The 14,240-nt window shown below is 36.1% G+C and overlaps 1 protein-coding gene across 1 annotated transcript in view; it reads left to right on the forward strand.

The window, feature by feature from the left end:
• The window catches only part of LOC106063549 (SCO-spondin-like), a 55,786-nt gene extending 41,649 nt beyond the window's left edge, over positions 1 to 14,137 (forward strand). The window contains exons 22-32 of the mRNA XM_056003813.1: positions 112 to 267; positions 829 to 1,029; positions 1,617 to 1,819; positions 2,866 to 2,993; positions 8,606 to 8,715; positions 8,812 to 8,955; positions 10,822 to 10,936; positions 11,338 to 11,495; positions 13,044 to 13,145; positions 13,535 to 13,648; positions 13,998 to 14,137. Of these exons, the coding sequence (XP_055859788.1) occupies positions 112 to 267; positions 829 to 1,029; positions 1,617 to 1,819; positions 2,866 to 2,993; positions 8,606 to 8,715; positions 8,812 to 8,955; positions 10,822 to 10,936; positions 11,338 to 11,495; positions 13,044 to 13,145; positions 13,535 to 13,648; positions 13,998 to 14,137 (1,571 nt within the window). The remainder of the gene's footprint in view (positions 1 to 111; positions 268 to 828; positions 1,030 to 1,616; positions 1,820 to 2,865; positions 2,994 to 8,605; positions 8,716 to 8,811; positions 8,956 to 10,821; positions 10,937 to 11,337; positions 11,496 to 13,043; positions 13,146 to 13,534; positions 13,649 to 13,997) is intronic.
• Positions 14,138 to 14,240: the final 103 nt, after the last annotated feature.

Raw genomic sequence — 14,240 nt, forward strand, 5'->3', positions numbered from 1 at the left:
ACACACTTGCACAAAACACACCAATTATCAAAAATACTTATCAGCACCACCTTTTCAAACCATAGTAATGAGCTAATGCTTCACTTGAGAATAAAATCTATTCTTATTTAGGTACCTGTGTTCTGACTGGCTCGTCAATGAAGGTGAAATCATTTGATGCAACTACGCTTTCCGATTATTCAATATCTGGATCATGCAATTACTGGGCAGTGAAAAGTGATTTAACATGTTCTGTTATAGTCAAAGCCATTCAGTGTGGCAGTAAAGGTAAAGCTAGTGATATTCATTCAAAAAATTCAGAGTAAAAATTTATATTTTAATCTAGGATTTTAAAGGAATGCCTAAACAAAAACATTTAAGGGTTGAATATAAATATATCCTGAATCAGACCAGATAATAGACAATATTAAACGAAAAAAAAACAACACAAAAAAAGATATAGAAAGCAGTTAGATACTGGGCCTGGGTTCAAGAGATATGTTGGTCCCCTCACCCAAGAAACTCAAAGGTTGAATGTGATGTACACCTAAATGAGACATCATGTATATGTTTGTACATCTAATAAAAATACATTCCAATGAGGTTCTACCTTTTACAAGTAAAAGTTACATTACATTGATCATGGACCAAAGAAACCTTTGTTTGGCATGTTAGCTTTACATTTCTTATGATCAATAAGTACATACAAGTAAAAGTGTGTCCTTATGATGAAAGTAACTTAAGCAAATGTGATGTTTACATTGCATGTTTTAGGGTTGAATAATGACTGTGAACATCTTGACTATTAAATTTGCTTCTATGATATTTAAAAATGTTTTTTTTTCTCAGATACTCCCTGTTTGTATGAGTGCACTATCAAGTCACCTTTCATTAGAGACAACATCATTTTTAAGTCTGCCGATCCTGGGGCTGTTATGGTTGGAGATAGAGAGTTTACAAATTTTGTTGGTCCCAATATTACAATAACAAACATTGGTATATACATGGCCATAAGCTGTGGTGATTCAATGACCATTTTGTGGAATGGAGGTAGGATGCTATTACATTACTCCTCACTTGAGTACATTTAAATTTAGAAAAAAAATATCTGTGTAAATCAATACATGAGTTGTATTCCCCACGGACTGGGTTGAACTAGGAAGTTTATCTGAGATAGTTTTCCTCCAACAACAGCTAATATTTTCTAAAAAGTGTGCTCATTAAAACAATGTGTCACTGATACAATCAGCCTTGAAGGGAGAGGTCTAGACACTATATTTTAATGAAGACACAATTCTGAGAGGGTTTTTTTCTTTTTCTATCTTGCTTTATTTATAGACATTTCTTGTATATAGAAACTGCAAATTTTTATTTTCTCCTAAGTACCTCTATAAAAAGCTTTTTATTTCTTAGACATTTTTTCCTCACAAATTATTCACTCACTAAATTATTTTCTTCCATTACTAAAAGTATATTTATATTTGGCTAAACAAGTGCATAAGGTCTTAGTGAAGTTAAAATGCGTATATTTTGTTTTGAAACACATGTTCCATACCATTTTTTATGATTGTTTTACAAAAATTAAGTAAGTAACAATCATTGGGCTATACTGCATTTACATTGCTTGTGTATTTTAGCTCTCACTGTCAGAATTATGGCCTCAAGTAAACTCATGAACAAGGTCTCAGGTCTTTGTGGAAACTTCAATGGTAAAACTTCAGATGATAAAATTGGAAGTGATAACCTTGAAAAGGACAGCATGTCCAAGCTTGCAAAGAGCTGGATAGTTAACCCAGACCTGTGCACCATATCAGACACTGAATCTGTAGCTGATTGTCAGGTATGGTGTATTGTTTCCCCATCTAGAGTGCTCATTAAATAGCTTATCATTGAATATTATTTTTGAAGACAAAAACAATTTTAAAAAATAATTAAAGAATTTACCTTTTCACCTTAACTTTTTTTCATTTGCAGTGTAAGTTTCTGAAAAATAAATAAACCTTGACCTTAAAGAAACATAAAATTGTTGAATAGCCATTCATTCCTCTCCCCCCCCCTTTCTTTCCGCAGTAAACAAAAAAGTATAGGGGATTGCAATTTTTGTGCAGAAATCACACAATTGTTGTAAATCAATTGTTCAGTGTAAATCCGTGTTTCCCAAACATTTTCCTTAATGGAACACTTTGCATATTCGGAGTATTTAGCAGAACAGTTTGCTAATTTGAGAGATTAATTTACTTGGTGGTCTACTTGTTAATTATTCCAGTAGTTTGTGGAACACCTATTCAGGCCTTGCAGAATACTAGGGTTCTGGAGAACACAGTTTAGGAAACACTGCTGTAAATAATTAGTAACATCTAAATAAAATCACACAATTGGTTTAAGTAACTTGCAACATCTAAATAATATATGCTGCATTTTAATATTGTAATACATTATAGTTTTCCACTCCCCAACTCTAATCTAAAATTCAATCATTAGTTTAACGGAGGGTGTAGAACCTAATTTACTAATTCACCCCCACCTCACTATGAAAAAAAGTATGGTAAGAGTAGCATTAGTGAAAGGAGACAACCCCACTTTCTTCTTCTTCTTTGTTCTCATTTTTATGTTTGAGCATTCAGATGACTAGACCAATACATGAGATGAACTGCGCAGTGGTTTCAAAATCAAGGAGCTCTCCATATAGTCTTTCCTTCTAACCAATCCTATCTTTGGGCAGGAGGATCTGATTGTAGTATAAACAATTTTTGTTGAAAATCAGTGACCTAATCTTACTTTTATATGCTTTATTTTGTAATATTATGTTGATTGCTTCCTTGATTGCCAAAATATCTAATAAATGCCAGTTCTGTATCTCTTCCAATTTTTTTATTTTTATTTTAGTCCAATCGTTTAACCTGGGCTGAGAAAACTTGCAGTGTAATTTTGGAAGGAGAAGCTTTTTATGAATGTCGCAAAAGAGTCTCTGAAACTAGAAGTTATTATGATAATTGTGTGATGCAGGCATGCAAGTAAGTAATGTCAAACAACATTCTTGATATGGATTACTGTTTTTGAGAGTGGGAGGGAGTTGTGGATTTTACACTATTGTAACACTATGGACTCTTTTCCATTATTCAAAAATGTCTTTGAGCTGTAGATAGTTCTACAGAAAGAAACATTATACTGTCATGATTAGTTATAGGATCATATGATATCATTTATTTTTTGCAGCCATAGAATGAAGTGCATACAACATGACAAGACAGCTTTATCTAACGAGTCAGATCTATATTTTAATGAAATGCTATAGCTAAATGGAGATATTTCTCACAGAGTATTCTGAGGTTTAGGATTTGCTCTGTTGTGCTGCGACCTTGTCTAAAACCTGCTTGTTCTTCTGATATGATGTTGTCTGCTATCGGTTTTAGCCGGTTTAATATGATTTTTAACAGTACTTTGCTGGGATGACTTATGAGGCTGATGGTGCGATAGTTTTGACAGAGTTGTAAGTTGCCTTTCTTTGGAAGGGTTATTATGCGTGATTGGGTCCAGGTTTGGGCCAATCTCCTGATTGCCAGATCTTGTTGCAAATCATATAGAGTGCGTTTATCATAGTTTCTCCTCCCGCCTGAAGAAGTTCGCCAGGAATGTTGTCAACTCCGGCCGATTTTCCCTTTTTCAGGGCTTTTACTGCTGCTGCTAATTCCGAGCGAAGACGGATAGTCGTCAATGTTGGAAACTGCCGGGACATTTAGTATCTCTGGATCTCCTGAGATTTCAAAGTTATAAAACTCTGAACAGTATTCCGTCCATCTTTTCAACACATCTTTGTCCTCGGTTAAGCATTTGTTGTTTTTGTCTTGTATTGTGCTGGTTCTTCCATGCTTTGAGGTAGTGAGGTCCTTTACTAGTTGGTACGCTTTTTTGCTGTTGTTCCTATTAAGTCCCTGTTCAATTTCTTGACTTATTCTCTATCCACTTTTTCTTCGCTTCTTTCATTCCCTTTCTAATCCGTTTGTTGACGTTTTTGTATTCGTGGACATATTTTGGGTCGGACAGCTTTTTCCCTTTAAGCTCCCGTCGCTTGTCACATAGTTGGAGTATATCCTCTGTTACCCAGGGTTTTTTGGGCGGGCGGAGCTTCCCTAATATTTCCAGGGCTGTATCTGTGACTGCTGTGTTTAGCATATTGACTTGCGTATCGATATCCTGGTCATTGGAGTCCAAGATATTGAGGGCTGCAAAGCGTCCTCCTACTTGTGCCTCGAATATGGCAGCTACTTGGGGGTCTTTCAGCTTGTCCAAGTCAAATTTTATCCTGGTAGGTCCTTGTTTTGTTACCTTTTTTAGGTAAACTTTAAGGGTCATCATAACAAGGTCATGGTCGCTTCCAATGTCAGCTTCAGGAAAACTTCTTGTTTTAGCCGTATGGATGCTTGTCTTAAAACGCTGTTGCACCATGATATAGTCGATCTGGTTGTGGTGCTCTCCGTTCGGACTGTGCCATGTGGTTATACGCGATTTTTTGTGGCATCCTAGTGTGTTAGCCAGTAAGAGATTGTTGTATTTCGCAAATTCTAATAGTCTTTGACCTCGTTCATTGGTTGAGAGGTTACTGTATTTTCCACAAGTGCCTTTCCAGGTTTGAAAGGAGTCACTTCCTACTTTGGCATTCCAGTCTCCTTGTACAACAAGGATGTCCTTTTTCGGGACCTTATTGACCACTTCCTTTAATTGATCATAAAACTCTTCTACTGCCTCATCGTCATATGTTGATGTAGGAGCGTAGGCTTGAATGATGGTGATATTGAAGGGTGATGCCTTTAAACGTATGGAGATGAGTCGACTGGATATAGGGTAACAATTCACAACGCAGAAATCCTACTCCTTGTTCGTGAACATCTGGTAGTCCACTGTAGTACAGTTTATGGCCATCTTCTGTTTTTGTTTCACCTATGTTTTTCCAGCGCATTTCAGAGAGTCCTGTGATGTTGAAACGGAGTCGGTTAAGTTCATGTGTGAGCTCTTCAACTTTTCCTTCGTCTCTTAGTGATCTCACATTCCATGTTCCTATGGTGATTTTATTTCTGGTATTTATTTTAGTTTTGCATGGACCAGTAGTATACTTCTCACACCCGCCCTGGTCTGTAACGGTAGGTGCGGCCCTTGGTAACCCGGGCGACGGCCGAGCCAGTATGGGTTTATTAACGGTCATCATCTCATTTGGTGTAACGAGGGCTAGTTACTTGCATGGCAGCGCCCATCGTTCTCCATGCTGACCACAGCCGAATGCCTCCAATTAGGTGGATCGCCTTGGTCCTGAACACGTGGCCGTTGTAGTCCATCCTGGGACTCTTCCGCCCTGGCCGGTGATCTTAGTCTAGAAGGCCTTTCGCCCAGTGGTGCCATGTTATCACCACCCCCTCACATGGTTTAGTCCGCCAGCTGAAGCGGTTTTCCAGGGCATGGCGCTTGGAGCCACATGTGAGAGATTTAGGGGTTGGAAGGGGACCAGTGAGGCCGTCCACCTAAAGGTGCAGCATGCCGGACCATCAAAGGTACTACCCCTTTCCAATACCCCTTATGCACCAAGAGAATCTTTCCCATGTCTTTATTGATTTCAAGAAAGCTTTCGATCGAGTATGGCACGGAGCACTCTGGGCGACAATGGAAAAGTACAACATTAATAAAAACATAATCAAAGTTATCCAGAACCTCTACAAGGATGCCACCAGTGCGGTGTACTTCAACAATAATATTGGGGACTGGTTCAAAACCACAGTTCGAGTAAGAGAAGGCTGCCTACTGTCACCAACACTCTTCAATATCTTCCTTGAAAGGATAATGGAAGATGCCCTCGAGGGCTATGAAGGTACTGTTAGCATTGGAGGAAGAAGAATTACTAACTTGCGCTTTGCAGATGACATTGACGGCCTAGCAGGGACAGAAGAAGAACTTGCTGACCTGGTGATGCGCATCGACAAGACTTCCGCAGCATATGGCATGCAAATAAATACCGAAAAAACTCAAATTATGACCAATAGCCATCAGGGCTTTAAAAGAGGCATCAGTATTGGAGGTGAAAAGCTAACTAGTGTTAACAGCTTCAAATACCTCGGAGCTATTGTCTATTGCCGAATTATTGGCCCGAATAGCACAGTCCACAGCAGCCCTTTCAAAACTTAAAATAATATGGAAAGATAAGGGCTTAGCCCTCGTCACCAAAATCAGACTGATGCGCTCTCTGGTCATGGCCACATTTTTATATGCTTGCGAGTCGTGGACGTTGAATGCAGAGCTTGAGAGGAGGATCCTAGCAATGGAATTGAGATGCTACAGAAGGATCCTAGGCATCACATTCAAAGACCGCATCACAAACCAAGAAATCAGAGACAGGGTTGCTGTAGCGATCGGAGCCCATGACGACCTGCTAACTATTGTGAAAAGACGAAAGTTTAAAACTTTTGGCCACATTACAAGATCTACGGGGCTCGCAAAGACCTTCCTTCAGGGAACAGTGCCAGGGAAAGAAGAAGAGGCAGACAAAAAAAGCGATGGGAGGACAACATTAAAGAATGGACAGGCCTGCCACTGAGAGAGCTTCTAAACAAGGCAAAAAAAAGGGAGGAATGGAGAAAGACGGTCGACAAATCTTGTCTGGTGCCCCAACGGTCCAACAGACTAAGGGATAGGTAAAGGTAAAAATAGCTAAATGTGAATATTTAAGAAAAAGTCTTTATAAAATAAGCATTCCAAATCTGTAGTCATATATTAACTTCCAAATCTCAGGCCATTCAAGAGCGGTGTAAAACAAGGATGTGTACTGGCCCCTACACTATTTGGCATCTTCTTCTCAGTCGTACTAACCAGTGCTTTTAAATCCCTGGAAGACGGAATATATATCCATAGCAGATCCGATAGAGGGCTCTTTAACTTGGCACATCGTAAAGCCAAAACGAAAAGGCGTCATATCTTGATAAGGGAGCTGCTGTTTGCCGATGACGCGGCACTCGTATCTCACTCACAAGGAGGTCTACAGAAGCTAGTGAATGCCTTAGCAGCTGCTTGTCAAGAGTTTAGCCTTACTATAAGTCTCTTCAAGACCAAAATCCTGGCACAAGACGTCGCAGAAATACCTATAATACATATTGGGAACCACACCCTTTCAGTGGTGCAGGAATTTACCTACTTGGGTTCAACAATTGTCAGTAACCTAGACTTAGACATCGAGCTGACAAAAAGGATAGGAAAAGCTACTACAGCATTGGCAAAACTCTCGAAGCGCGTCTGGGAAATTGGTAAATTGACCACAGCAACCAAAATCCTAGTCTACAACGCTGTGTTGTGAGCACTCTCCTTTATGGCAGTGAAAGCTGGTCAACATACATATACCAAGAGCACAGATTGAATAGTTTCCACTTGCGCTGCCTGAGACGCATAATGGGCATCTCTTGGAGGGACCATGTCTCCAATCAGGAAATTTTGAGATTGGCCAATATGAACAGCATGTCTGCTCTCCTGACACAAAGAAGATTACGCTGGCTCGGACATGTCCCCCACATGCCAGATGGTAGAATCCCGAAAGATATCTTATATGCTGAGCTTGTGGAAGGAGTCAGACACAAGGGCGCCCAAGACTAACATACAGAGATGTCTGCAAGCGAGACATGAGAGCCACAGCCATCAGCGAAAGTATGTGGGAAAACATAGCCAAAGACCGGAGTGCATGGAGACAGACTGTGCATGCTGGGACAACCTTTGCTGAGAACAAAAGAATTGAAGCGGCCTGAATCAAGAGGGAAAAAAAGAAAGCTGCCCTGTCTGCTAGCCCTGAATCAGAGGCATACACATGTACAAATTGTGGCAAAGTCTGCCGTTCTAGAATTGGCTTGATTAGCCACACCAGATTCTGCCCCATCTCAAGATTAAGCCAAAACCAGTGACTCATTTGGGCGCATCCATTGCCTTTCGAGACAAAAGGAGCCATATATAGCCAAATGTGAATATTTAAGAAAAAGTCTTTATAAAATAAGCATTCCAAATCTGTAGTCATATATTAACTTTCTGAAAATAGAGACAGAATTAATACAAGAAGAATAAAGAATACATATGATAATGACAACGAAACTAAATCAAGCAAAAAATAAATATTTGTATCAGCATTTTTACAGAAAAACAAGGAAAACTTACTAAATTAAAACCTAGTTGAATATGTATGGGACATTAATTAAAGAAAATTTCAAAATAACAGAGAAAAAACCCACAAAACTATTAAACATTTAAACCTAATACAGCACCAGGATTGAATAATATTTCATATATTTTCAAATAACTATCAACATTTTTTATAGCACATTTTAGGCCTCAGTAAATTAAATTGGAAAAAGTAAAAGTCATGCTTGAATTGATGCAGATATTCAGATATACATTTTTATGATAGCATGAAACATTAGTTTTATTTTTTCAAATATTAACACATTATGTTGAGTTTGTTGATTTTATTAGTGTGGAGAGTGAAAAAAAAATCACAGACTGATAGTGAGTCATAGTTTGTTTTTTTTCAATTCTAACAATTCCTGACCTAATAAGATAGGAAGAAACCATGTGTGGTAAGCTTGTATCTTTGTAAATTGTCTTTTAGCTGTGACACTGGTGGGGACTGTGAATGTCTCTGTGATGCTATTGCTGCATTTGCTGCACATTGCAATGAAGTTGGGGCACCAGGAAAATGGAGACACCAACGATTGTGTCGTAAGTATCAGCATATGGAAGTTATTGCATTTTTTGAATTATTTTACTCATTTTATTGAGTTGCTAATTAATTTTTTTTTCCATTTCAAACAATAGCAATACAGTGTGATGGAGGCAGTGTTTATGAAGCCTGCGGAAACACTTGCACAGAGACCTGTGGTAAATCCGCCAATAGTTCTTCATGTACATCCCTCACCTGTGTGGAAGGATGCTTTTGTCCCAGTGGCTACCTACGTTCATGTAAGTTATTCTTGCACTCTAAAACCTGTTGTTTTTTTCTGTTTCATGTGGAAGTTCATTCTTAGACAGATCAATGCGAAAAAAAAAACATGTTTAAGCTTCTCTCCTAGCAAATGTCTTGGTGTTTCCAGAGAATGAGATGGTAGCTGGTATTATAATATACAATGCACATCCAGCAAGGAGAAGGCAACAAAGAGTGTAACATTTTGGTATTTATCTAGATTTGCACTCTAGCGTAACAATACATCACTGCATGTGTTTATATAATAAACTGCATTCCTAATATGTGTTCCCTCATAAACACTGTGCTTGTTAATTGTATTATACAGTTATTTTACATGGTGTCAGAGTAAAACTTCAAAAGATATTTATACTTTTTATTTTTATCTTGAGCAACCAATCTTGAATTGAAATGCAAAAGATCTATATCAAGAGTTTTTAAAATTCCAACAGCCGGTGAGCTTTTGTTTCAAAGGACCATTAGCTGATGCAGATAAAAAAAAAAAATGGATGGCTAGGAATGTGGATAGGTCAATAAGGCTATGAAATATACAAAACTCTCAATATTCATGAGGATGAAAGGGAGATGACCATTAGCAATTAGACAACAAAATGAAATGTCACAAAGACAGTGAAGGTGTTTTAAGAAAAACAAGTTCTGTTGATCAATAGGCAGTCAAACAATGAACTGAAACAGAAATCTGTAGCTAAAGACAACTCAGAAAAATTATGTAATAAATGAAGCAAAAGAGAAACTGTCCAGCAAAATGAACCCCATGCAATTTCTACAAAAAGAGGAACCACTGCTTTAAAATGTACAGAATGCAACATTAACTTGGTAGAAGATGACAGCTACAATGATAAAGATATTATAATTACTAGCACTGCAGTTAGCAAGTATAAAAAGGGTAAAATTGGAAGATATCAACCTCATTGAAGACAAGTGGACTGCAAAACTACTAGTGCATGTCAAGACAGTAATTGACATTGGTGCAGGTGTAGCATTCTTTTGAAATTAGAGTTTAACAAAAACACAAAAGATAAAGTAAACTTGCTTTTTCAGCAACGTCACTCATCTTATACAAATCATAGGATTAAGACTTTAGAAGCAGTGTGCTACCTTTGAATAGCAATACCTAAGAGGAGAAAGCAAGGTTATGTTAATTAATTGCAATTAATGTCTAGTTAAACACCAGGTAAATATGTTAGATTGTTTACCAACACAAACTAAAGTAAAGGCTTGCTAGGACCCATTAAAAACACCCAATAAATAATTACACAACATAGAGTTTATTTATGTTATAGTACCAAATCAAATCACCTCTAGAGATATTTCTCAAAGATTGTTTATTAATCTATGTACACATGCAATAGAGTGAAGATTCATGAACTATCAAATGGCATAAAAAGCCAAAAGTATAAGAATTACAACTGGCTTATAGTAGCACAGAGAAAATATCTAGTACAATATCATTGAAGAACATTGAAAACCCAAAGTACTCATCATAATAGAGAGAAAATCAGCCCACACACATCCAGGACCACATCAGCAACTCCAACTGCCTAGTGGCCTAATACACATAACCTCCCCTGAATAAAATACCTGTGTTAAAAAACAATCCCCATTACACATTTCACAACCAATAAACAAATCTTACACACACTCTAACATCTTACATAAACAGGGTCTACACACTACATTACATGTGGCTGTGGCTTTGTTACAAAATGGTATCACAATGAATGTGTTGTTGGAAGATCATACAGTCTATGTTTTAGTCAATGATTATATTATCTCTATCATATGATCAAAGTTATTGTATTTTCATTAACTATACATTGTGGGGTGCTATACACTTTGAACAGATGGCATCAAGAGCCAAGAGATAACCTGCGTACTTAAATCTGAGTGCCCATGTATTGATGATAGAGGCAGAGAGTTATTCCCAGGACAGAGTGTTACAATCAACTGCCAGGAGTGGTAAGTATTTACTTAACTTACTGGCTACTTTTTTTATAAGTCTTTTTAGATTGACTACAAAAAGAAGGTATATGCTTAAAATAAATATGCAATCTCTAATGCCATGTAGTTTATTATTATTTGTTTTTAATCTTTCCTAAAGTTTGAAGCTAATAATGTGTGAATTAACACTTGCATTTTATATTGTATCTCTTAAAATAAATGACTTTATAATTTATCTGTCTAATCTAAAATATGATTACCATCATTTGAGATCTTGATATTTTGTACATTTACAATAGGGCAAGAAATGTTATATGCTGGTCAAACACTTTATGTATTGATAAGCAAAAAAACAAAAAACAGGAATATTTATAAATGTACATATGTTTGTGCTTACATATATTCTTAATTTTTCTCAGCGAGTGCATGGATGGCGAAATTGTTTGCACTGGTAAAGTTTGTGAGAAATGTGACATAACAGAGTTTACATGTAACAACGGCCAATGTATTGATGGAGAATTTAAATGCAATGGATACTTGGACTGTTTAGATGGAGAAGATGAATTCAACTGCACAGGTCTACTAACATTTCATAGTTTTTTGTTGTTTTTTTTTAACTTTTTCTGCTTATTTCATGATATAGCTTTTCACCTTTTTATAAAATGTGTGAGCTGTATGCCCATTATTCCTATAGACATAGAGTTGTCAATGGAATAAGGAATAAAATGCTTTGCATTAAAATATACAGCCAAAAGTGGTTACTTAAAAGTGTTCCTGTCAAGAAAACTGACCACTATATGTTTTTAATGAGCATCAGATGAATTTTCTTTATTAAACAAGTTTAGAGAATATGTAAACTAATGACAATCATCATCATCAAACTCCATTTGAGTGAGGGCTTGAGAGGCTCAAATCCTCTCTTGCAAAAGGCCTGGACAGAAACCCTGCTGTTTTGAATAGTGCAAACATGTCACCATACAGGTCAAGAATATTTGGTTTCCCAGACCTGTCGAGACAGACATCAGCAAGTCTGTCGAAAAGAATATGAAACACCGGTTCTCTTCTTCCCCACAGCAGGCACTGTGAGGCACTGTGAATCAAAATTTGGCCATAGCCATGAGAAATATTAGCCAACAGAACAGTGGCCTGTCCTGCACTGTGCTATAATAGCTTGCTCAGGCCTGGACAGCTTCCACCATGGGGAAGTGTGGTTAGGGTGCCTCATGCGCTCCCAGACTCCACAGGCTTTTGGGACTTGTTCCAGCACTATAACATTTAATGACAATAATTGAAGCTTTTTGTATATTTTAGGTTATCTAGAATCAATTTTATTTAAGTTTTGAACACATTGTTTTTGGGTTAGTGGTTTTCTAATAATGTTAGATTATATATATTTATATTGTTTTCTTTTATTAGACAATTTTGTTTGTCTTTTTAAAAATCTTTTCAATAGTTTCATTTGATGATTAAAAATCATAGTGATCTAGGATTTATTAATGTCATTTGTTAAATGTGGGACAGTAATTTGTGCATTTTATATAATGTCTTGTATGTCCCCAATTTTCATTTTACCTTAATATTTTTGGAAATATTTAAAACTTTTAATATTATTAAGACAAACTTTGCATCTGCACTACTGTGGTAGCACAATGGAAAACGTTTGACATGCCAATGTAATTTTTTTTTTATTTCTGCTGGGGAAAATGGGGAGAGTTTTCCAAGGGTTCTGAATCAGAAAAATATTTGTAAAAATTTAGTCTTTTGAAGAACAAATGCTTTAGAGTGAGTGCATTAAAATTACAAAACCAAAAGCACACACAGCAAAGTTAAATTGCTAAATTTTCATAAAATGATTATCTTTAAAAAAAATTAAATCATTTTTGTTTTCATGATATTCTATTCTTCTACTCCACCATTGTAACCATACAAGGTTTACCATCAAAAATATTTTTTTAACGACGGCAAGGAAGAAAACATTAATGGTGGATTTAATCTCAAAATAAATTAGGCAACTTATTATTTAAAAATTATTTTGAATACTTTTTTTTTTTTACTTGTAACTCTTATACAATTTTTTGGTTTCATGTTACTTTATTCCCTGAATTTGGTTTATTTTCCAACTCAGAATGCAATGGTTTCTATTGTGATAACAAAGAGTGTGCACCCTTGAATTCATCTTGTGATGGAAAGATTGACTGCTCAGATGGTAGTGATGAAGTTTTATGTGGTAAGTCTACTAACATTTCATAGTTGTTGTTTTTTTCTGCTTATTTCATGTTATAGCTTTCCACCTTTTTATAAAAATATGTGAACTGTATGCCCAGAAGAATGGTTCCTATAGACATAGAGTCTTCAGTGGAATTAAAATGTAAAACCATTGCATTAAAATATACAGCCAAAAGTTATAATGCCACATTTCCTTTCAGGACCTTAATATTTTTTTTAGGCTAAAGAAGTTGACCTATTTCTGTAACCAGTTACTTTTGAATAGCTGTCCTGTACTTTTAAAGCAGCTTTATGGATTAAGGAATGAAAAGAGATAAATAATAAACCTAGTTCAACTGTGCATTATTTTTTTTATTTTTTTTAAATGATTCTTGATTTCTTCTAAAACAGAGTGCAATAGTTATGAAGTTAAATGCACCCAGAGTAATATGTGCATTTTCAAAGACTTTGTGTGTGACAACAAGGTGGACTGTCGTTATGGTGAAGATGAGCACAACTGCACAAGTAATGTATACCCTTTGAAATTTAAATACTATAGATCAAACTTTTGTTTATATTTTCTTAAACATAAACAATATGTCTGTAATATTCTCAATTTTGTTAGTACATATTCTATTACCACCTCAATACAGGTCATAAGCCTATACTTTTTATTATATTTAATTTTTTTTTATTGTGTATAAGGTTTACAAAGCCTCAACACTACAGTTGTATGTTTCATCATTAGTATAACATTGGTATAACCCAAGATTCAAAAAATTTACCAGTCAATCACATCAATTACAATTAGAACTGTAAGATGCAATAATTTCAATGCTGCACTGAATGATCATTGTACCTTCTATTTTTACAGTTTGTCCTACTAATTTTACACACTGCAACCAAACATACTGTATAGATAAAAACTTTATGTGTGATAATCATGATGATTGTGGGGATGGCTCTGATGAAATAGGATGTACAAGTACGTACTTTTACAAGTACATTAACTAATTTTAGATGAATTATATCTAAGTGAACCTAAGTTGACAATAGTGTTCCACCCAGTAAAATAATCATTTATAATGGTATCTAACAATTTCACCAAAATATGCAC

The sequence above is a fragment of the Biomphalaria glabrata genome, chromosome 1, assembly GCF_947242115.1.
Source record: "Biomphalaria glabrata chromosome 1, xgBioGlab47.1, whole genome shotgun sequence".
Taxonomy (NCBI): domain Eukaryota; kingdom Metazoa; phylum Mollusca; class Gastropoda; family Planorbidae; genus Biomphalaria; species Biomphalaria glabrata.